This window comes from Mustela erminea, chromosome 11 (assembly GCF_009829155.1).
Source record: "Mustela erminea isolate mMusErm1 chromosome 11, mMusErm1.Pri, whole genome shotgun sequence".
NCBI classification, from domain to species: Eukaryota; Metazoa; Chordata; class Mammalia; order Carnivora; family Mustelidae; genus Mustela; species Mustela erminea.
Window position 1 is genome coordinate 11,492,267 of NC_045624.1, and position 23,108 is coordinate 11,515,374.

General features: G+C 40.3%; 2 protein-coding genes across 2 annotated transcripts; one reads left to right on the forward strand and one right to left on the reverse strand.

Annotated features, from left to right (window-relative positions):
• Window positions 1–3,072: 3,072 nt before the first annotated feature.
• LOC116569532 (olfactory receptor 6V1) lies at window positions 3,073–4,017 on the reverse strand. The gene has a single exon (XM_032305827.1). The coding sequence runs from the start codon at window positions 4,015–4,017 to the stop codon at window positions 3,073–3,075; it is 945 nt and encodes a 314-aa protein (XP_032161718.1).
• Window positions 4,018–21,687: 17,670 nt separating this feature from the next.
• LOC116569218 (olfactory receptor 9A4-like) lies at window positions 21,688–22,631 on the forward strand. The gene is given in 2 exon segments (XM_032305320.1): window positions 21,688–22,237; window positions 22,240–22,631. Coding segments are annotated over 2 exon segments (942 nt in total).
• The last annotated feature ends 477 nt before the right edge of the window (window positions 22,632–23,108 follow it).

Below are 23,108 nucleotides of genomic sequence, written 5' to 3' on the forward strand. Positions count from 1 at the left end.
TTTGCTTTATGCCAGTTCTACTTAAGAAAGTTTTCATAGGAATGCTCTACTTTCAGATAGCAAGTGGGTAGGACTGGGGAAACTTGTGTAGCAAACAAAGTGTGAATCTACAAGGCAATTAACATTATGTATGGACTGAATAAAGATATTTCTTGCATGTACAAGTGTTATTTGCTATCTTTCAAATGTTTGTGGATACTGTTATGATAAATGAAACACAAACCTTTAAAAATGACACTGAAGCTATAATTGCTTTCTGACAGTATGCTTCTTTCAAGCGATGGATATTAAACATGCAACTGTTATGAAGGAGTTACTAGAATTATTGCAATTACAAGTGTTTACAGTTGATGGGAACTGGATGGATTTACAGTGAGTAAGAGGCTGGAGGAGTCTACACAGAGTGGCTTCAGATCCTGGAGATTCCAACTTTTAATTAATCTAACTTTGATCAAGCTGGAAGAAGAATTTCTGAAGATGGAAAAGAAATTTGAAGAACCAGATTCTATTGTCATTTCTGCCATCATTTTGACCAATTCCTTTTCTTTTTCTCAACTGTATTTCCCCTATTCCTAAGTGAGTCAGAAACACTGCCTGGCTGCAGCCCAGGAATTAACATTTTCCTTCTGGGGAATCATACTTGTTAAAGTAGAAGAACCCCTTATCAAAATAAGCTGAATTCATTATAGCTTTTTCTGTCTCACAGATGGAGAAATCTTTGAAGTTAGAGTCCACATTTCTTTGATCTTTAATGGCCAGCACTAAGCAGAGTACATTGTTCATAGTGAGTGATGAATTATATATATGCATATGTATTATTTATATATTACATATATATTATATATAGAGTATACATGTATATGTAAGTGTCTAGCTTTGGAATTGTGGCTCACTTAGTGGTCCATGGATATATGTACATGTATATGTAAAGGTAAATTATTACTAGTAAAATTATTTTTAATCTTTTTTAAAAGATTTTATTTATTTATTTGAGAGAGAGAGAGACAGAGAGGATGAGAGAGAAAGAGCATGACAGGATATAGGTCAGTGGGAGAAGCAGACTCCTTGGTGAGCAAAGGGCCCAATGTGGGACTCCATCCCAGGACCATGACCTGAGCAAAGGCGGTCGCTTAACCAACTGAGCCACCCAGGCACCCAGTAAAATTATTTTTACCTCCTTCATCCTCCTGCTATTTATTCTACAAATATGTACTCTTTGAGGTGGTGAGCAGAGGATAATTGGAGAAAATAAATCAGTTAGAACAACAGCAACAGGAAGCAACATCAGAGTCATTGCTGTGATGTGTCCTTGGAGGAAACAAGACTTGAAACCAAAAGCTGAAACTAAGAACCTAAAGACATCCTCTGATTTGGGTAAGGGGCACCTCAGAAAGAAAGGAATGAACTTCTCAGAAAGTCAGAGAAAGGAGTACCTCTCTTGAGAAGGGGTTAGCCTGAGATAATACTAGAAATACATAATGAGAACCAATGGACCACTAAGTGATCCACGTCTCCAAAGCCAGACAATCTGTATCCACCAAATGAGCCTGCAGTTTCCTGCCTTGTTTATTTCCATATAGTAGACTTGTAAAAAAATTGGCACTTGTGGTAAATTAGTATTTTTGTTGTCTTAAAGTAAGGTGGGGCTAGGAGTACTTAAAGTACTTAAAGTGGGGCTAAGATTACTCCCTTGATGAGTGAAGTCACTGTAGTTTACTGAGAAATGAGTTTGCTAAATTAAGGTGTATTTCCAAAAACAATTTGGAAGTATATATATATTTCTAAAGTAGTCTCCACATCCAGCTTGGAGCTTAACATGGAGTTTGCATTCACAACCCGACCTGAGCTGAGATCAAGAATCAGAGGCTTAACTGACTGAGCCACCCAGGCACTCCTTAGGAGAATATTTTCAATTGGGGGTGGTTTAGAAAATCCAATATTGGGGCAGCTGGGTGGCTCAATCAGTTAAGCATCTGCCTTCAGCTCAGGTCATGATCCCAGGGTCCTGAGATTGAGCCCTGCATTGAGCTCCCTGCTCAGCAGGGGAGTTTTCTTCTCCCTTTCCTTCCCCTGGCTCATGCTCTCACTCTCTCTCTCTCATTCTCTCTCAAATAAATAAACAAAATCTTTTTTTTTTTTTTTAAGAAAATCCAGGATAGGTAAAAGCTAAGAAAAAACCATGAGTCTGAGGTCAAAGTAACAGGAGGGCTATTTATTTATTTATTTATTTTCAATTTTATTTATAATTTGAGAGAGAGAGGAGAGTGTGAGAGGGGAGGTCAGAGGGAGAAGCAGACTCCCCATGGAGCTGGGAGCCTGATGCGGGACTCCATCCCAGGACTCTGGGATCGTGACCCAAGCTAAAGGCAGTTGCCCAACGAACGGAGCCACCCAGGCGCCCCAAGGAGGGCTTTTTAAAAAAGATTTATTTATTTATTATAGAAAGAAAAGGGGGGAGGGGCAGAGAGAGAGAATCTTGAAACAGACTCCCTGCTAAGCGTGGAGCCCCAGGCAGGGCTCAATCTCAGGACCCATGAAATCATGCCCCAGAGCCAAAACCAAGAGTCAATGCTGTGCCATCTGAGCAACCCTGACGCCCCAACTGTAGGGCTTTTAAAATTTCAGATTATAGTTGGGTGGGAGAGGCATTGGAGCTGAGGTTTCATCCAAAAACTTTCAGGAATTTTACACACACACACACACACACACACACACACACACACACACACACACCTGGGCTGGGTAGTATCTCCTCTTGATCAGAAAACACTTCCTGGCTGCTGTCCTTGAATGGAAAGCCCATGTACTTCCTTGTACTGAAAGTCTTACTTCTGGCTCCCCAGGCTCTGGGCTACTTTCAGAGTTCTTGTAGCCGCCAGTGGGTATGGGGAGCACCTTCATGGTGGCCTGTGAGAGCCAGACACTGAGCACTGAGGACTCACTGTAGTTACCTTGCTTCCATGTTTCCATAGAGGAAACAACCTAAAGAAATTCAGCAGTTGTCTTCAGTCTGGTACTCTGCCTCCTCTCTGCATAGAACTGCTTGACTGAAGTTGGCCGGGTTCGTCAGTCTCATTGTAGTGCCTTGTGGAGGCCTTTAAGCCTCTGCATATGCCCTCGTAGCACTGCCTTGACTGTCTCATTGCGGAGGGTAAGGATAAAGGGACTGAGAAAGGGGGTGAGGACTGATGTCACCAAGGCTATGGTCTTGTTGATTTCCACAGAATGTGCTTTTCCAGGCCTGACATAAAGGAAGATGGTGCTGCTGTAACCAATGAAGACTAGAGTGAGGTGGGACCCACATGTAGAGAAAGCCTTCTGACGGCCGGTAGCAGATGGGATCCTCAGCACAGTGGTTACAATATACCCATAGGAGATGAGGGTCACCAGGAAGGAACTGAGGACAAAGGCTAAGGCCATCATGAAATCCCAGAATTCCAGCAGACTGGTGTCTGAGCAGGACAGCTGCAGCAGAGGTACGTTGTCGCAGAAGAAGTGGTTAATGATGTTGCCATGACAATAATTGAGATAAGCCCGGGAGAGGACAGTGGGCACCATGACTAGGAAGGGAGCTGCCCAGGCAGCCCCTGCCAGCCTGACACACACAGCCCAGCTCATCAAAGTGTCATAGTGCAGTGGGTGGCAGATGGCCACAAAGCGGTCAAGGGCCATGTCTGACAGGATGAGGAAGGAGGTGGAACCTAGGGAAAAGTAGAAGTAGAACTGGACCATGCAGCCAGTGAAGGAAATGACTTTGTGGGTGACCAGCAGGTCTGAGAGCATCCTGGGCACTGCAGTCATGGTCACCAAGATCTCCAACAGGGAAAAATTACCCAGAAAGAAGTACATAGGAGTATGTAGGTGGGTGTTGGCTATGACTGTGATTATGATGACAGTGTTTCCCATGAAGGCAAGAAGATAAAGCATGAGGAAGGGCCCATACAGCAGAACCTGCAGCTCACCAAAAGAGGAGAAGCCCAAGAGGACAAATTCAGAAGGGTGGCTCAGATTTGCCATGATCCAGGAGCTGAGTCCCTGCATAGAAAGGAAACAAAAGACAGAGATGCAGAGGCAGAGATAGCAAGACAGAGAGACAAAGAAAGAGAGAAGGGGAGAAAGAGGAGAGAGAGAATATCATTGACCATGAAACAGAGACAGAAAGAGAACCGGGAGAGCAAGACAAAGTCCGTGGCCAGTGATAAACAGAAAGAGAAAACGCGGCAGGTGGGGGGTCATAGAATTAGAGCATGGAAAGCCACTGATAAGGAGGGAGACAGGAGTGGATTAAGGATTAAGTACTCTGCTACTGCAGAGTAGCAGACAACAACATTTCAGGAATAGGAAAGAAGGAAACAAAAGAAGAACATAGAATTAAGAGAGGAAGACCAAATGTGTGAGAGGGAGAAAAAGAAAAGCATAGGGAGGAGAGGAAACATGGGGAGAAAGAGAATTATTGTAACTCTGGGCTAAATGTTGGTGCTGGGGGCGTCTAGTTATGACTCAGAGACTGTGTAACAAGATTCCTTTTGAAGGGTCCCCTCAAGACTTTCTGGGCTGTCTCTCTATTGAGGACCTTCACTCATTCCCATTTCTCTAGCTATGATCATGAAATTAATAGAAAATCAGAGTTTTGGGTTAATAAAGTAGCTTCCTTGGATAGGGTTTCTAATATGTGCTTGCCAAGATGGAGAGTTGAAAAGATACACAGGATCATGGAGATAAGCCTCAGAACCAGGTGGCTACCCTGCCAGTGACTAGAAGGTTGTTAGCATCCTACCTCATGGTGTTGCTTTGTTGCCACAGTGTCTCCCTTCCAGGGGAGTGCCTCCCCTCCAGACTCATGTCATTCTTTCATGGTGGTTTGGGGCATAAGCTATGACCCTGTGTTTGAACACTGTTCTGAAACTTACTTGTGGAAATTAATCTGCTCTTTATAACATGCTCTCTGAACCTCACTTTACTCAGTAAGATGAAGATAATGATGGCACTGGCCTCTAGGGTTATTGCAAATATTAAATGAGTGAACTACTTAGTGACTGGCGCATACCAAGTGCTCCACAAACAACTGTTGTCATTGTTATTGTTATCCTATGGCTGCCAATGGTCTCAAATTTTTCTGGCCCATCATTGCTCCACACTTCTTCAGGGCCAACACATGGAGTGTGTAAATATGTGTGTGTGTGTGTGTGTGTTTATGTGTGTGCAAATATTTCCACAACTTTATGCTGCCTTAGAATTTAAGTTTACTGAAAGGTTAATTTCAAAAACTTCCAATTGTCAAAGGAAATAAACACTATAATACGAACTATCAGAAATGGAAAGAGCAAAGCTGTATATAGTTATACTCTGGCTTTCTCTCTGGCCCTATAAAATCTTTATCTAATGCTGTGACTTAACCACTAGCAGTGGTATTCCAGTTTAAAGAAGATTTGTCCTTCCATTAGCTTCTATCCATCCTACTGATAACCCATAAGAGTAGGTCTAAAATCTATACCCAGCACTGATAAATTCAAATGCAGTCTTTATGTCTGTACTGTACAGGAGCTCAAGGCATATGTAAGCCTAAACCACTCACCTTAGCCTCTAAGTGTCTTCCTCTCAAGCTGTTCACTTTAAGAAATTCATGTCGAGATTCCTGCCTAATCAGTTCATTTTGTAACATGAAGGACATGAGAATGTGGTTTGTTGCTCTTGGGTGGTATCTTACAGCTGGCAGTAGTGGAAAGGGACTTTTGTACAGCTGGAATAGCACTGCTAGATGAATGACAGACACCTCAAGCTACAATATCTCCAACCCTATGCTAATTTCCTAATTAAAGCCTTACCCTGTATTACCACAAAGACCAGGGCAGCCATACTGATGAGGGGCAGGAACATGGAAAAGAAGTTCTTCCGGAGACCAGAGGGGAAAGTTGCTGTCTTCACCCTTTCTCTCCCAAGGATGAGTGTTCTTTTTGGTTCTCTCTACCCACCACACGTCCAAACTCCTGGTTTCTTGATGTGATTTAGAGGTAAGCTTATGCTGGGTGGGAAACGGACTCCAGCATAGTGTTTTTCAGTGCAATGATGGGAAAACAAGGAGTCATCTGGGGATTATAAGTCACCGATGTTATTCCTTAGAATAATGAGCAGTGTTGTGTTCTGAGGAAGTAAAAGATCTGAATGAAGAATAGAATAGATATCTAGCAGCAGATGACTTAAGCTGGTTCCATGGCCAGTGTATATACTCTGACCCTTCCTGGACTGAAATTATGGCAGACTGAATAGATGGTCAGGGGTAGATACAGTTTTCATTTGGAGATTTTGTCTCACTCCCAGATCCAGGAATTGAGATCAGAATTAGGGAACGTAGGCATTGGACCACATGACCCTTTTGTCTGAATTCTCCAGTGTCATCCGTAGAAGTTGGAGAATCAAAACAGTAAACTTAAGAAGAGATATCTTCTTCTTAGAGGCAGGGCTCTTGATAGAAACGTCTTGGGAACTGGGCAGCCTAAAGGGCCTGCCTCTGACTTTTGTGAGAAGATGTACACCTTAGAGATGAAGGCAGTATGATAGAGAATGAAGCTCCCTAGTTAACTCTGAGTGACAGTCCTTCTCCCCAGAGAACTTCAGACTTTGTGGATGTCACCCAACTTAGCCCCACCCACAGACAAATAATAACTAGGAATATGAAGCAAAAGCTTTCCCATGAAGACAGTGCAAATGGGTCCCAAATGTTTAAGTCCCACAAGGGCCAGGAAGAGTTGGCCTGGCAATCTTTCTGTAGGACCTGAGTCTAGAAAACTGAGTTTTCAGGACAGAGCTTTGATTGCAAAGAAGTTTTTAGGTCATTCTGGACAGAAATGGGTGATGATGATAGAAAGCATATTGCTACTCCCTCAACACTACTAAATACTATTAAAATCAATTGAAGATACATGTTTGGGTCTGTGTCTGAATTCTCTGTTCTATTTCATTGGTGTGTATGTCCACTGATCTACATGATATTATGTCAGTAACACACTCTCAATTATTGTAGGCTTTATAGTAAGCCTTTAAATAAGATTTGTGAGGCCCCCAGATTTGTTCTTTTTATATATTATTGGGCTATTCTAGAGCCTTTATATTTGCATATAAATCTTAGAGTTAGCATTTCAAAGTTAAAAAAAAAAACTTCTCAGATTTTGATTAAAATTGTGTTGAATCTTTAGACTAAGAATTGGCTTTCTAACAAAATTGGGCCTTCAGATTCATGAAAATAGAATATTTCTTCATCTATTTAGGTCTTCTTTAATTTATCTCAGCAGCATTTTACAGCCCTAACTCTTGCACATAGTTTGTAAAATATATCCCTTAGTTTTTCATGTTTATGGATTTTATTATATATTATAGATTTTATTTCCATTTCCAGTGTTCTTGCTAGAATATAGCAATAGAACAGATTTTTGTATATTTAGCTTTTGTCCTGTGACTTTGATAATCACTTATTAGTTCTAGTACTCTTTGTGGATTTCTTAGGATTTTTTACATACAGGATTATGTAATATGTAAATAGATAATTTTATTTTCTAACTTATGCTTTTAATTTCATTATTTTGATTTATTTCATTAGCTAAGTACAATGTTGAATAGAAGTGAGAACAGATATCCTTGCCTTCCTCCCCATCTTTCCTGAGGGGAAAACATTGAGTCTTTCATTCCTAAATTTCATGTCAGTACTAGGTTTTATGTTAGGTGATATTTATAGGTTAAGGAATATTCTTTTTGTGTCTAGTTTGCTCAGGTTTTTAAATCAATGGATGTTGATTTTTGTAAAATACATTTTATGCTCCTATTGAAATGATCCTGTGGTTTTTCTCTTTACTTCCATTAAAATGGGAAATTATATTGATTAATCTCCAAATATTAAATAATATTTGCATTTTTGGAGTAAAATCATGACTTTGCTATAGTATGCTATTCTTTTTAGATATTGCTGAATTTGATTTTCTTTTTTTAAATTTATTTTCAGCATAACAGTATTCATTATTTTTGCACCACATCCAGTGCTCCATGCAATCCATGCCCTCTATAATAGCCACCACCTGGTACCCTAACCTCCCCTGCCCCCGCCACTTCAAACCCTCATATTGTTTTTCAGAGTCCATAGTCTCTCATGGTTCACCTCCCCTTCCAATTTACCCCAACTCCCTTCTCCTCTCTAACTCCCCATGTCCTCCATGCTTTTTGTTATGCTCCACAAATAAGTGAAACCATATGATAATTGACTCTCTCTGCTTGACTTATTTCACTCAGCATAATCCCTTCCAGTTCCATCCATGTTGCTACAAAAGTTGGGTATTCATCCTTTCTGATGGAGGCATAATACTCCATAGTGTATATGGACAACATCTTTCTTATCCATTCATCCATTGAAGGGCATCTTGGTTCTTTCCACAGTTTGGCGACCATGGTCATTGCTGCTATAAACATTGGGGTACAGATGGCCCTTCTTTTCACTACATCTGTATTGTTGGGGTAAATACCCAGGAGTGCAATGGCAGGGTCATAGGGAAGTACTATTTTTAATTTCTTGAGGAATCTCCACACTGTTCTCCAAAGAGGCTGCACCAACTTGCATTCCCACCAACAGTGTAAGAGGGTTCCCCTTTCCCCACATCCTCTCCAACACATGTTGTTTCCTGTCTTGCTAATTTTGGCCATTCTAACTGGTGTAAGGTGATATCTCAATGTGGTTTTAATTTGAATCTCCCTGATGGCTAGTGATGATGAACATTTTTTCATGTGTCTGATAGCCATTTGTATGTCTTCACTGGAGAAGTGTCTGTTCATATCTTCTGCCCATTTTTTTTAGATTTATTTTTTGTTTATTTTCAGCATAACAGTATTCATTATTTTTGTACCACACCCAGTGCTCCATGCAATCTGTGCCCTCTATAATACCCACCACCTGGTACCCTGACCTCCTACCCCCCCCCCTTCAAAACCCTCAGATTGTTTTCCAGAGTCCATAGTCTCTCATGGTTCACCTCCCCTTCCAATTTCTGCCCATTTTTTGATATTATTGTCTGTTCTGTGTGTGTTGAGTTTGAGGAGTTCTTTATAGATCCTGGATATCAACCTTTTGTCTATACTGTCATTTGCAAATATCATTTTGTTCTCTTCAATTTAAAAGTAAATAAACTTTTGATTATAAGTTTGGATGGTAGTGGATGAGGAAATCAAGAGTACTCCTATCATATAGTCTTAGACATTGTGCAAATCAATCCAAAACCTTTGAAGTATAATTTGGTGTCAATAAAAACAATAGGTACACTGTATCTACCTTTTGACCTGAAAATTCTAACTCTAGGGTTTTGTAACAGAAATAATAGTACCTACAGACTTAGAAATTTCCAAGAATATTTATAACTTTTTTTCATAGTGAAAAGGTAATCAATAAGAAAAATTGATCAAGAGATCTAGGTAATAAAGAATGGGATATTTATATAATGCCCCCCATATAAACTATGCCCCCCAAAAGGAAGGAAAATGTGTTGATATGAGGAATTATTTTTTGTAAATTTTTGGTTTAATTGTATATTTTGTTTTATTTTATTGAGATTAATTGACACACAATATTACATTAGTTTCAGGGCTACAGCATAGTGCTTTCAACTCTATACATTATGCTATGCTCACCACAAGAGAGCTACCACCTGTCATCATGCAACACTATTACAATACCATTGATTATGTTCGTTATGATGTACCTTGCATCCCCATGACTTAGTCCATAACTGAAAGTCTGTTCCTCCTACTCCCTTTCACCCATTTTGTCCATCCTCCATCCCCCACCCCTCTGGAAACTACTGGTTTGTTCTCTGTATTTATGCATCTGTTTTAACATTTGTTGTTTGTTCTATTTGTTTTATTTTTTAATTCCACATACCAGTAAAACGATATGGTATTTGTCTTTCTCTGTCTGACTTATTTCACTTTGCGTAATACCCTCTGGGTCCATCCATGTTGTCACAAATGGCAAGATCTCATTCTTTTTTATGGCTGAGTACTATTCCAGTGTGTGTGTGTGTGCGTGTGTGTGTGTGTGTGTGTGTGTGTGTACATCATTATCAATTCTTCTATTGATGGACACTTAGATAGCTTCCAGGTTATCATGCTTTGTCTCCCCCTTCCCCAATTCAGTTTTCCTTTCCTTCTCCTAATGACCTCCATATTATTCTTTATGCTCCACAAGTAGTGAAACCATATGATAACTCTCTCTGGTTGACTTATTTCACTCAGCATAATCTCTTCCAGTTCCATCCATGTTGCTACAAAAGTTGGGTATTCGTCCTTTCTGATGAAGGCATAATACTCCAAAGTGTATATGGACCACATCTTCCTTATCCATTTGTCTGTTGAAGGGCGTCTTAGTTCTTTCCACAGTTTGGCAACCGTGGCCATTGCAGTGCACTAGGGTTCTATTTCTCCACACGCTTGCCAGAACTTGGTATTTCTTGTTTGTTTGCTTGTTTGTTTTATTCTAGCCACTCTGACAGGTGAGGTGACATCTCCTTGTGGTTTTGTTTTGCATCTCCTGACAGCTAGGAATAATTTTTCATGCTGAGTAATTTTTCATGTCCGTTGATGATGATTAATTTTTCATGTGTCTGTAGGCCATTTGTATGTCTTCTTTTGAAAAATATCTATTAAGGTCCTCTGCTCACTTTGAAATTGGATTATTTGGGAGCTTTTGGTGTTAATGTGTATAAGTTCTTTATATATTTTGATATTAACCCTTTATCAAGTATATCATTAGCAAATATCTTCTTTCATTCAGTAGGATACCTTTTCATTTGGTAAATGGTTTCCCTCACTGTACAAATGCTTTTTATTTTGGTGTAGTCCTAATATATTATTTTTGCTTTTGTTTCTCTTTCCTGAGGAGCCATGTATGGAAAAATGTTGCTAAGACTGATGTCAGAGAGATTACTGCCTATATTTTCTTTTATTTTGTTTAAATTGTATTCATTTATCTGCCAAAGAGAGACAGCAAGAGAGGGAACACAAGCAGGGGGAGTGGGAGAGGGAGAAGCAGGCTTCCTGAAGAGCAGGGAGTCTGATGGTAGGATTGACCCCAGGACCTTGGGATCATGACCTGAGCTGAAGGCAGCCACTTAATGATTGAGCTACCCAGGCAGACTTTACTGATTATATTTTCTTTTAGGAGTTTTATGGCTTCAGGTCTCAGATTTTGTGTTAAGTTAATTTTGAAATTATTTTTTGTGTATGGTGTAAGAAAGTAGTCATTTCATTTTTTCACATGAACTGTCCAGTTTTCCCAGCATCATTTATAGAAGAGAGGGTTTTTTGCATTGTTTATTCTTGCCCCCTTTGTCATAGATGTACTGTATAACCAGGAGATTATTTTGAGAATATATTTTATATATTGTTAAGTTGGAGAGAAAATGTCATAGAACACATATCCAGAGCATTTCCTATAAAAAATGTGCAAATACATGCTTGGGAAATTTCTCTAAGATTATATGGCAGTCTGGGTGGGCTTGGTAATATGAGGAGTAGGAAGGATGATTATTTCTACTTATACCCTTTTGCATCTATTGGCATTCTGAGATTTAAAAAGCATATTACAGGGGGGGAGGAGTCAAAATGGTGGAGAAGTAGCAGGCTGAGATGACATCAGGTAGCAGGAGATCAGCTAGATGGCTTATCTAACCATTGCAAACACCTACAAATCCGATGGGAAAACGAAGAGAAGAAGAGCAACAATTCTAGAAACAGAAAATCAATCACTTTCTGAAAGGTAGGACCTGTGGAGAAGTGAATCCAAAGCAACAGGAAGATAGACCACAGGGGAAGGGGCTGGCTCCCGGCAAACAGCAGGACAATGGAGCACAAAATCAGAACTTTTAAAAGTCAGCTATATGTAGAAGAATGAAACTCGACCATTCTCTTAACACCGTACACAAAGATAAACTCAAAATGGATAAAAGACCTCAACATGAGACAGGAATCCATCAGAATCCTAGAGGAGAACATAGGCAGTAATCTCTTTGATATCAGCCACAGCAACTTCTTTCAAGATATGTCTCCAAAGGCAAAGGAAACAAAAGCGAAAATAAACTTTTGGGACTTCATCAAAATCAAAAGCTTCTGCACAGCAAAGGAAACAGTCAAGAAAACAAAGAGGCAACCCATGGAATGGGAGAAGATATTTGCAAATGAGAGTACAGACAAAAGGTTGATATCCAGGATCTATAAAGAACTCCTCAAACTCACACACACACAAAACCCATATCAAAAAATGGGCAGAAGATATGACAGACACTTCTCCAATGAAGACATACAAATGGCTATCAGACACATGAAAAAATGTTCATCATCACTAGCCATCAGGGAGATTCAAATTAAAACCACATTGAGATATCACCTTACACCAGTTAGAATGGCCAAAATTAGCAAGACAGGAAACAACATGTGTTGGAGAGGATGTGGGGAAAGGGGAACCCTCTTACACTGTTGGTGGGAATGCAAGTTGGTGCAGCCTCTTTGGAGAACAGTGTGGAGATTCCTCAAGAAATTAAAAATAGTACTTCCCTATGACCCTGCCATTGCACTCCTGGGTATTTACCCCAACAATACAGATGTAGTGAAAAGAAGGGCCATCTGTACCCCAATGTTTATAGCAGCAATGACCATGGTCGCCAAACTGTGGAAAGAACCAAGATGCCCTTCAATGGATGAATGGATAAGAAAGATGTTGTCCATATACACTATGGAGTATTATGCCTCCATCAGAAAGGATGAATACCCAACTTTTGTAGCAACATGGATGGAACTGGAAGGGATTATGCTGAGTGAAATAAGTCAAGCAGAGAGAGTCAATTATCATATGGTTTCACTTATTTGTGGAGCATAACAAAAAGCATGGAGGACATGGGGAGTTAGAGAGAAGGGTGTTGGGGTAAATTGGAAGGGGAGATGAATCATGAGAGACTATGGACTCTGAAAAACAATCTGAGGGGTTTGAAGTGGTGGGGGGGTGGGAGGTTAGGGTACCAGGTGGTGGGTATTACAGAGGGCACGGATTGCATGGAGCACTGGGTGTGGTGCAAAATAATGAATACTGTTATGCTGAAAATAAATAAAAAATAAATTAAAAAAAAATGTCTGCTCCACTGAGGGACATTGCTCCAGAGGCTAAAACAGGGTAGCCCATGCAGGGTCAGAGTAACCCTAGGTCCTGTGGGGTCACAGAAGTACCGGGGGTGTCTGAGTGTCACAGAGTTCGCAGGTATTAGAGCAGGGAAGCCAGCTACAGTGGCAAAGCCGAGGAGTGAGCTCTCAACTCAGGGTTACCTGAGCACAGGTTACCTCGGCACAGGCTGGGTGAGCTCAGAGTGCAGCTGGAGTCCAGGGAGATGGAGTGACTGAGCACTTTTCTCCAAGCGTGTGGCTGGAGGCCAGGGAGATGGAAGCGACCGAGTGCTTTTCTCCAAGTGCGACCGATTGAGCGCTTTTCTCCAAGCGTGAACAGAGGCCAGAGAGACAGGAGCTATTGGGTGCTTTTCTCTGAGGATGCACTGAGGAGTGGGACCCCAAGCTCTCGGCTCCTCTGGGCTGGAGATTGGGAAGCCACCATTTTCATTCCTATCCTCTGGAGCTCTACGGAAGGTGTTCAGGGAACAAAAGCTCCCGAAAGCGAACCTGAGCAGATTACTTAGCCTGGCCCCTGATAAGGGTGGGGCAATTCCGCCTCCGGCAGACACTTGAGAATCACTACAATAGATCCCTCCCCTAGAAGACCAACAAGAAACCCAGCCAAGACCAACTTCACTTACGAAGGAGAAGAGCAGAATTTCGGAGGAGGAGAAAGCAAATCTTATCTGGACAAAATGACAAAGCAGAAAAACTCACCACAAAAAAAAGAACAAGAGGCAGTACTGAAGGTTAGGGACCTAATCAATATGGACATTGGTAATATGACAGATCTAGAGTTCAGAATGATGATTCTTAAGGTTCTAGCCGGGCTTGAAAAAGGCATAGAAGATATTAGAGAAGCCCTCTCTGGAGAGATAAAATCCCTTTCTGGAGAAATAAAAGAACTAAAATCTAACCAAGTTGAAATCAAAAAAGCTATTAATGAGGTGCAATAAAAAATGGAAGCTCTTACTGCTAAGATAAATGAGGCAGAAGAAAGAATTAGTGATATAGAAGACAAAATGACAGAGAATAAAGAAGCTGAGCAAAAGAGAGACAAACAAATACTGGACCACGAGGAGAGAATTTGAGAGATAAGTGACATCATAAGATGACACAATATTAGAATAATTGGGATTCCAGAAGAAGAAAGAGAGAGGGGTGCAGAAAGTATATTGGAGAGAATTATTGGAGAGAATTTCCCTAATATGGCAAAGGGAACAACATCAAAATCCAGGAGATGCAAAGAACGCCCCTCGAAATCAATAAAAATCGGTCCACATCCTGTCACCTGATAGTAAAATTTATAAGTTTTAGCGACAAAGAGAAAATCCTGAAATCAGCCCAGGAAAAGAAGTCTGTAATATACAAGGGTAAAAACATTAGATTGGCAGTGGACTTATCCACAGAGACCTGGCAGGCCAGAAAGAACTGGCATGATATATTCAGAGCACTAAACGAGAAAAACATGCAGCCAAGAATATTATATCCAGCTAGGCTGTCATTGAAAATAGAAGGAGAGATAAAAAGCTTCCAGGACAAACAAGAACTGAAAGAATTTGCAAACACCAAACCAGCTCTACAGGAAATGTTGAAAGAGGTCCTTTAAGCAAAGAGAGACCCTAAAAAGTAGTAGATCAGAAAGAAACAGACAATATACTGCAACAGTCACCTTACAGGCAATACAATGGAACTAAATTCATATCTCTCAATAGTTACCCTGAATGTTAATGGGCTAAATGCCCCAATCAAAAGACACAGGGCATCAGAATGGATAAAAAAACAAAACCCATCAATATGCTGCCTACAAGAAGCTCATTTTAGACCAGAAGACACCTCCAGATTTAAAGTGAGGGTGGTGAAAAACAATTTACCATGCTAATGGACATCAGAAGATAGCTGGGGTGGCAATCCTTATATCAGATCAATTAGATTTTAAGCCAAAGACTATAATAAGAGATGAGGAAGGACACTTTATCATACTCAAAGGTCTTTCCAACAAGAAGACCTAACAATTTTAAATATCTATGCCCCTAACATGGGAGCAGCCAACTATATAAACTAATTAATAACAAAATCAAAGAAATACATCGACAATAATACAATAATGGTAGGGGACTTTAACACTCCCCTCACTGAAATGGACAGATCATCTAAGCAAAAGATCAACAAGGAAATAAAGGCCTTAAATGACTCACTGGACCAGATGGACATCACAGATATATTCATAACATTCCATCCCAAAATAACAGAATACATATTCTTCTTTAGTGCACATGGAACATTCTCCAGAATAGACCACATCCTGGGTCATAAATCATGTCTCAACCGGTTTCAAAAGATTGGGATAATTCCCTGCATATTTTTAGACCACAATGCTCTGAAGCTAGAACTCAATCACAAGAGGAAATTTGGAAAGAACCCAAATACATGGAGACTAAACCACATCCTTCTAGAGAATGAATGGGTCAATCAGGAAATTAAAGAAGAATTGAAAACATTCATGGAAACAAATGATGATGAAAACACAATGGTTCAAAATCTGTGGGATACAACAAAGGCAGTCCTGAGAGGAAAATATATAGCAGTACAAGCCTTTCTCAAGAAACAAGAAAGGTCTCAAATACACAACCTAACCCTACACCTAAAGGAGCTGGAGAAAGAACAACAAAGAAAGCCTAAACCCAGCAGGAGAAGAGAAATAATAAAGATCAGAGTAGAAATCAATAAAATAGAAACCAAAAAAACAGTAGAACAAATCAACGAAACTAGGAGCTGGTTCTTTGAAAGAATTAATAACATTGATAACCCCCTGGCCAGACTTATCAAAAAGAAAAGAGAAAGAACCCAGATAAATAAAATCATGAATGAAAGAGGAGAGATCACAACCAACACCAAAGAAATACAAACAATTATAAGAACATACTATGAGCAACTCTATGCCAACAAATTTGACAATCTGGAAGAAATGGATACATTTCTAGAGACATATAAACTACCACAACTGAACCAGGAAGAAATAGAAAACCTGAACAGACCCATGACCAGTAAGGAGATTGAAACAGTCATCAAAAATCTCCAAACAAACAAAAGTCCAGGGCCAGATGGCTTCCCAGGGGAATTCTACCAAACATTTAAAGAAGAATTAATTCCTATTCTCCTGAAACTGTTCCAAAAAAATAGAAATGGAGGGAAAACTTCCAAACTCATTTTATGAGGCCAGCATCACCTGTATCCCAAAACCAGACAAGGATCCCCTCAAAAAAGAGAATTACAGACCAATATCCTTGACGAACACAGATGCAAAAATTCTCACCAAAATACTGGCGAATAGGATCCAACAGTACATTAAAAAATTATTCATCATGACCAAGTAGCATTTTTTCCAGGGCTGCAAGTTTGGTTCAACATCTGCAAATCAATCAATGTGATATAATACATTAATAAAAGAAAGAACAAGAACCATATGATACTCTCAATAGATACTGAAAAAGCATTTGACAAAGTGCAGCATCCCTTCCTGATTAAAACCCTTCAAAGTGTAGGGATAGAGGACACCTCAATATTATCAAAGCCATCTACGAAAAACCCACTGCAAATGTCATTCTCAATGGAGAAAAACTAAAAGCTTTTCCGCTAAGGTCAGGAACACGGCAGGGATGGCGGTTATCACCACTGTTATTCAATATTGTACTAGAAGTCCTAGCCTCAGCAATAAGACAATAAAAAGAAATTAAAGACATCCAAATTGGCAAAAAAGAAGTCAAACTATCACTCTTTGCAGATGATATGATACTATAGTGGAAAACCCAAAAGATTCCACTCCAAAACTGCTAGAACTTGTACAGGAATTCAGTAAAGTGTCAGGATATAAAGTCAATGCACAGAAATCAGTTTCATTTCTTTACACTAACAACAAGACAGAAGAAAGAGAAATTAAGGAGTCAATTCCATTTACAACTGCACCCAAAACCATAAGATACCTAGGAATAAACCTAACCAAAGAGGTAAAGAATCCAAACTCAGAAAACTATAAAGTACTCATGAAAATAATTGAGGAAGACACAAAGAAATGGAAAAATGTTCCATGTTCATGGACTGGAAGAACAAATATTGTGAAAATGTCTATTCTACTGAAAGCAATCTACACATTTAATGCAATCCCTATCAAAATCCCATCCGTTTTTTTCAAAGAAATAGAACAAATAATCCTAAAATTTATATGGAACCAGAAAAGACCTCAAATAGCCAAAGGATATTGAAAAAGAAAGCCAAAGTTGGTGGCATCACAATTCCAGACTTCAAGTTCTATTACAAAGCTGTCATCATCAAGACTGTATGGTACTAGCAAAAAAACAGACACATAAATCAATGGAACAGAATAGAGAGCCTAGAAATAGATCCTCAACTCTATGGTCAACTAATCTTTGACAAAGCAGGAAGGAATGTCTAATGGAAAAAAGACAGTCTCTTCAACAAATGGTGCTGGGAAAATTGGACAGCCACATGCAGAAAAATGAAATTGAACTATTTCCTTACACCACACATGAAAATAGACTCAAAATGGATGAAGGACCTCAATGTGAGACAGGAATCCATCAAAATCCTTGAGAAGAACACAGCAGCAACCTCTTTGACCTCAACAACAGCAACTTCTTCCTAGGAACATTGCCAAAGGCAACAGAATCAAGGGCAAAAATGCACTATTGGGATTTCATCAAGATCAACAGCTTTTGCACAGCAAAGGAAACAGTTAACAAAACCAAAAGACAACTGACAGAATGGCAGAAGATATTTGCAAATGACATATCAGATAAAGGGCTAGTATCCAAAATCTATAAAGAGCTTAGCAAACTCAACACCCAAAGAACAAATAATCCAATCAAGAAATGGGCAGAGGACATGAACAGACATTTCTGCAAAGAAGACATCCAGATGGCCAACAGACACATGAAAAAATGCTCCACATCACTTGGCATCAGGGAAATACAAATCAAAACCACAATGAGATACCACCTCACACCAGTCAGAATGACTAAAATTAACAAGTCAAGAAATGACAGATGCTGGCAAGAATGCGGAGAAAGGGGAACCCTCCTACACTGTTGGTGGGAATGCAAGCTGGTGCAACCACTCTGGAAAACAGTGTGGAGGTTCCTCAAAAAACTGAAAATAGAGCTACCTTATGACCCAGCGATTGCACTACTGGGTATATATCCTAAAGATACAAACATGGTGCTCCGAAGGGGCACGTGCACCCGAATGTTTATAGCAGCAATGTCCACAATAGCCAAACTATGGAAAGGACCTAGATGTCCATCAGCAGATGAATGGATAAAGAAGAGGTGGTAATATATACAATGGAATACTATGCAGCCATCAAAAGAAATGAAATCTTGCCATTGCGACCATGTGTATGGAACTAGAGGGTATTATGCTTAGTGAAATAAGCCACTCGGAGAAAGAAAACTCTCATATGATCTCCCTGATATGAGGAAGTGGAGATGCAATGTGGAGGGTTTGGGGGGCAGGAAAAGAAAAAATGAAAGAAGATAGGATCGGGAGGGAGACAAACCATAAAAGAGTCAATCTCAAAAAACAGACTGAGGGTTGCTGGTGGGGGAGATGGGAGAGGGTGGTGGGGATATGGACGTTGGGGAGGGTATATTCTATGATGAGTGCTGTGAAATGTGTAAACCTGGCGATTCACAGACCTGTACCACTGGGGATAAAAATACATTATATGTTTATTTAAAAATTAAATTAAAAAAATAAATAGCAAAAAATGCATATTACAAATGAAATCCCAAATCCAGATAAATGTTTTGTTAACTATTACTTTTTCTGTCTCACTCTAGCATAAAGCAGACTTACAATTTACATCTGTTAGTTGTTCTAGGTTGTAAATATAACTGCTTACATTAGCTGTCCTTATGCTGTCCTCACTTTGAAGTGCTCAGCTGGCAATCAGAGACTTCCATAGAAATAAATGGCTGGCGGAGTCTTGCTAGAATGCATGCAGATGTACATATGTCTCGAAGAGTGGAAATTTGAGACAATAGCAGAGAATAGACTGAGATTGGGACGAAGAACCTCTCCCATTTTCTGGAGGGTCCTCAGGTTTAGGATCAGGAGTCCCTCTCTAAAATTAGCAAAGGAAAAATACAGGTTTTTAGGGGCCTTCTGGTGAAGTTAAGGCTTTGACTGAGTCCAGTATGCATGCTTTTTGATATTGGTGCACATTTTAGAGGTCAGTTGTAATGTCTCCTATTGGGTGTGGGGAATGATTTTTTTCTCTGAGTACTAGAGTATCAGAGAAGAGTCCAAGATATAGGGTAAAAGGAGGGATCTGGTTAGTGTCCGAGGTATCTTTCCAAAACCTAGGCTTGAGCCCTTGAGAAGACTGTCTTGTTATTGAAAGCCTCTGATTGGTGATATTTCATGTTTTCTCATTAAGCAAAAAATTTAGAAAATTCCGATACTTAATTGGTCAAAAATGGGAATAACTAAAAGTTTTTTCTGTTCTTCCCAGACTGATTGCTTAGGGATGCCCTGAACCTGGACTAATTAAGAAGACGAACCTCAGTGACTAAGTCCCTCTGGGAAAGAGGGTAGCAGGAGTGAAGTAGAGAGAGAGAGACCTTCAGCTGCCCCATAACAACACTGTTATTTCTGGACTTTTTCCTAGGCTCCTCTTGATGAAGTTGCTCAGCCCGATGCATGGCTAAGCAGTAGATAGATAGGACTTACCTTTAGCCGAGCCCTGGGGAGACTGAGAAGTGGTGGAGAGGCCCCTCCATGGATGTGAGTGCCTTCTCGGGGTTGTTTTCTACCAGGGAAAGAGTCAAAGAAAATCAGGGTGAGAGTTCTGGGCTATGTTACTTACGAGAATAAGGAGGCATAGAGCCTGAGGGGCGGATGAGGGGATCAGCAAGGTAGACAGGCTCATTTCCAACATTTCCACGCATAACAGAGAGCAGATTTAGTTCTTTTCCATCCCAATATTAAGAACAGATATTGATCCTTGAAAACAGTAAAGATTCTTCTATATTTTTTCACCAGTGCTCATTATGCAGACATTGTAGAAATATACGTCACTGAGCTGTCCCAGCAATTCTGTCCTTGACCTGTTTTCCCATCCTTACAAGGCCCACAGAGACTTAGAGGAGGTTGGAGGAGTAAGGGAAGTGAGGAAGGGAAAATGGTACTGTGAACCACAAGGGAAACCAAGAAGAGTAGGCTCCAAAGGGTATCACGCAACTATTCAGGTGAGGAGCAAGTACTATTTAATCATATACCACACATCCATTCATCCATCATGTATAAACAATTTATCAGCACTATATTACAGCTTAACAATATCATCTATATAAACATGTCCCTGTTCTCATAGAGTTTTATTCTAGTGTCAGAGATGAACAATGAATAAGCATAATTAAATTTCCTGTCCATCTTCCTTGCTTTGCATTTACTTCAGCATGATTAATGAACTAACACTGTAATTTCAGTTACTTATCTTTTATGTGGTCTAACATCCACCATGCCCTTGAATATAAACAGCACAGGGATTTTTGTTTGTTGTAGTCACTGCTGCATTTGCTTCATGTTACTTGAAGGAATGAAGTAAGTACACATATCATATCAGGTAATAATAAGTGCTACTAACAAATGCTAAAGTCCAAAAATGAGCAAATCATTCCTAGCTGGGGTAGGATAACTGGCAAGAGTCCTTTAAGGGGATGACATTTGAGTAATGGGATGGATAAGGTGAGAGGTAGAAATTCAGACATCCTAAGTGGTTACTGGCCTCTGATCTATTGTTGTCAGTGCCAGGTGCCACTTTAATTCCCTCCCAACACTTTTCAGGGTATGTGGAATTAGAGAAGAATGATTCTGCCCTGGGACATTATCTCAAGCTCCAGAGTTCTCATTGTAGATCACTGATGCTCTGTACAATGGAGGTTTACAATCTGGGGAAAGCAGGGAAGTTGGTCTTAGATGTTGTTCCATTTTTCTACTGCCCCAAGGTGGGTCTATACAGTACCAGTAAGTATGCAGCATAAGGTTCAATGTTCATGTTTTGGACATCATCGAGAACACCATTATGTCATCATGCTACATGTCCACAATAAGAAGTGGACAATACTGGAGAGGCTGATCAACTTATATTCAAAACTGGCCAGTTTAAACAGACTTATTCTCTGTCTCTCAAGAGAAGGCACATCCAGTGGAGTAAAAAGATGGAAAGTTTTCTTATCCCCAATAGTGATGAAGAACTCTTTGCCTTATCAAGACAGGAAGTCTTGAGGTAGATTGCATGTGCCCACATTCAGGTGTGGCCTTGTGCAGAGTGGGAGCAGTAGGGACATGTTACTTGATCTTCTGCTGGAAATAGTTTGTCATCCTAACCTGCCTTCTTTCTCTTTTGAGAGCAGGGCCATGTGGAGCCATGTTACCAATCTTTGATCTCTAGGTTTTACAAGGAGCAGAAACAAGGACTAAATGATGAGCAATCTGTCTAGTGCCACCGAGTTCTGCCTTCTAGGATTCCCTGGGTCCCAAGAACTACACCACTTTCTTTTTGCTGTATTCTTTTTGTTCTACTTGGTGACACTAATGGGAAACACAGTCATCATTGTGATTATGTGTGTTGATAAACATCTTCAGTCTCCCATGTATTTCTTCCTTGGTCATCTCTCTGCCTTGGAGCTCCTCATCACATCGATCATCGTGCCCATGATGCTTTGGGGGTTGCTGCTCCCTGGGATGCAGACAATATCTTTAGCTACATGTGTCACTCAGCTCTTCCTGTACCTTGCTGTGGGGACCACAGAGTTTGCATTACTGAGAGCGATGGCTGTGGACCGTTACGTGGCTGTCTGTAACCCTCTGAGGTACAACGTCATTATGAACAGCCGCACCTGCATCTGGGTGGTCATTATGTCATGGATGTTTGGGTTCCTTTCTGAAATATGGCCTGTCTATGCTACATTTCAGTTAACCTTCTGCAAGTCAAATCTGTTAGACCATTTCTTCTGTGAGCGGGGGCAGCTACTAAATTGTCCTGCGATGACACACTTTTCACAGAGTTTGTTCTTTTCTTAATGGCTATTGTCATTATCATTGGCTCTCTGGCCCCAACAATTGTCTCCTATACCTACATCATCTCTACCATCCTCAAGATCCCCACAGCGTCTGGCCGGAGGAAAGCCTTCTCTACTTGTGCCTCTCATTTCACCTTTGTTGTGATAGGCTATGGCAGTTGCTTGTTCCTCTATGTGAAGCCCAAGCAAACACAGGCAGCAGAACACAATAAGATAGTTTCCCTGTTGAATTCTGTGTTAACTCCTTTCCTGAACCCTTTCATCTTCACCCTCAGGAATGACAAAGTCAAAGAGGCCCTTCAGGAAGGTATGAAATGCTGCAGTCAACTCCTCAAAGACTAGACCTCTCTGCCTACGTTTTGGGTAGTAATATCCTCTATAGATTATTCAGCAACCTAGAAAACCCTAGCTGCTCTCTTACCATCATCACCTTTTCAAGGCTCAGTAGTGTACAATTCCCAATCAGGCCATGGAAGGAGACAAGGCAGAGAAAACTGAAACCCATTCTCTGCCCACTAGAATCCCATTCCTGTTTCTGATGATTCCACTATTGAACTGAGGAAGCATAGCCTTGGGAAATTGGAGGATTAGAGAAAAGAAATAGACATAATGTTATAGGTTTCCATGACTCAGTGAATTTGCCTATAATCTGTTATGAAGATGTATTTCCTAGGGGTGAAGGAAGTGGAAGGAAGGAGAGGGGAGTCATCTGTCATAATCAGAGTACCAAGGGAGAGATGCTTATTTTGTTTCTTTATCAACTATTGTGGGGTTTTTCATAATTTTTATGCAATTTCTTGGTGATAGACTGAAAGCACT

Coding starts and splice junctions, on each gene's coding strand:
- LOC116569532 (XM_032305827.1), bottom strand. CDS start 4,017: ATGGCAAATCTGAGCCACCCTTCTGAATTTGTCCTCTTGGGCTTCTCC.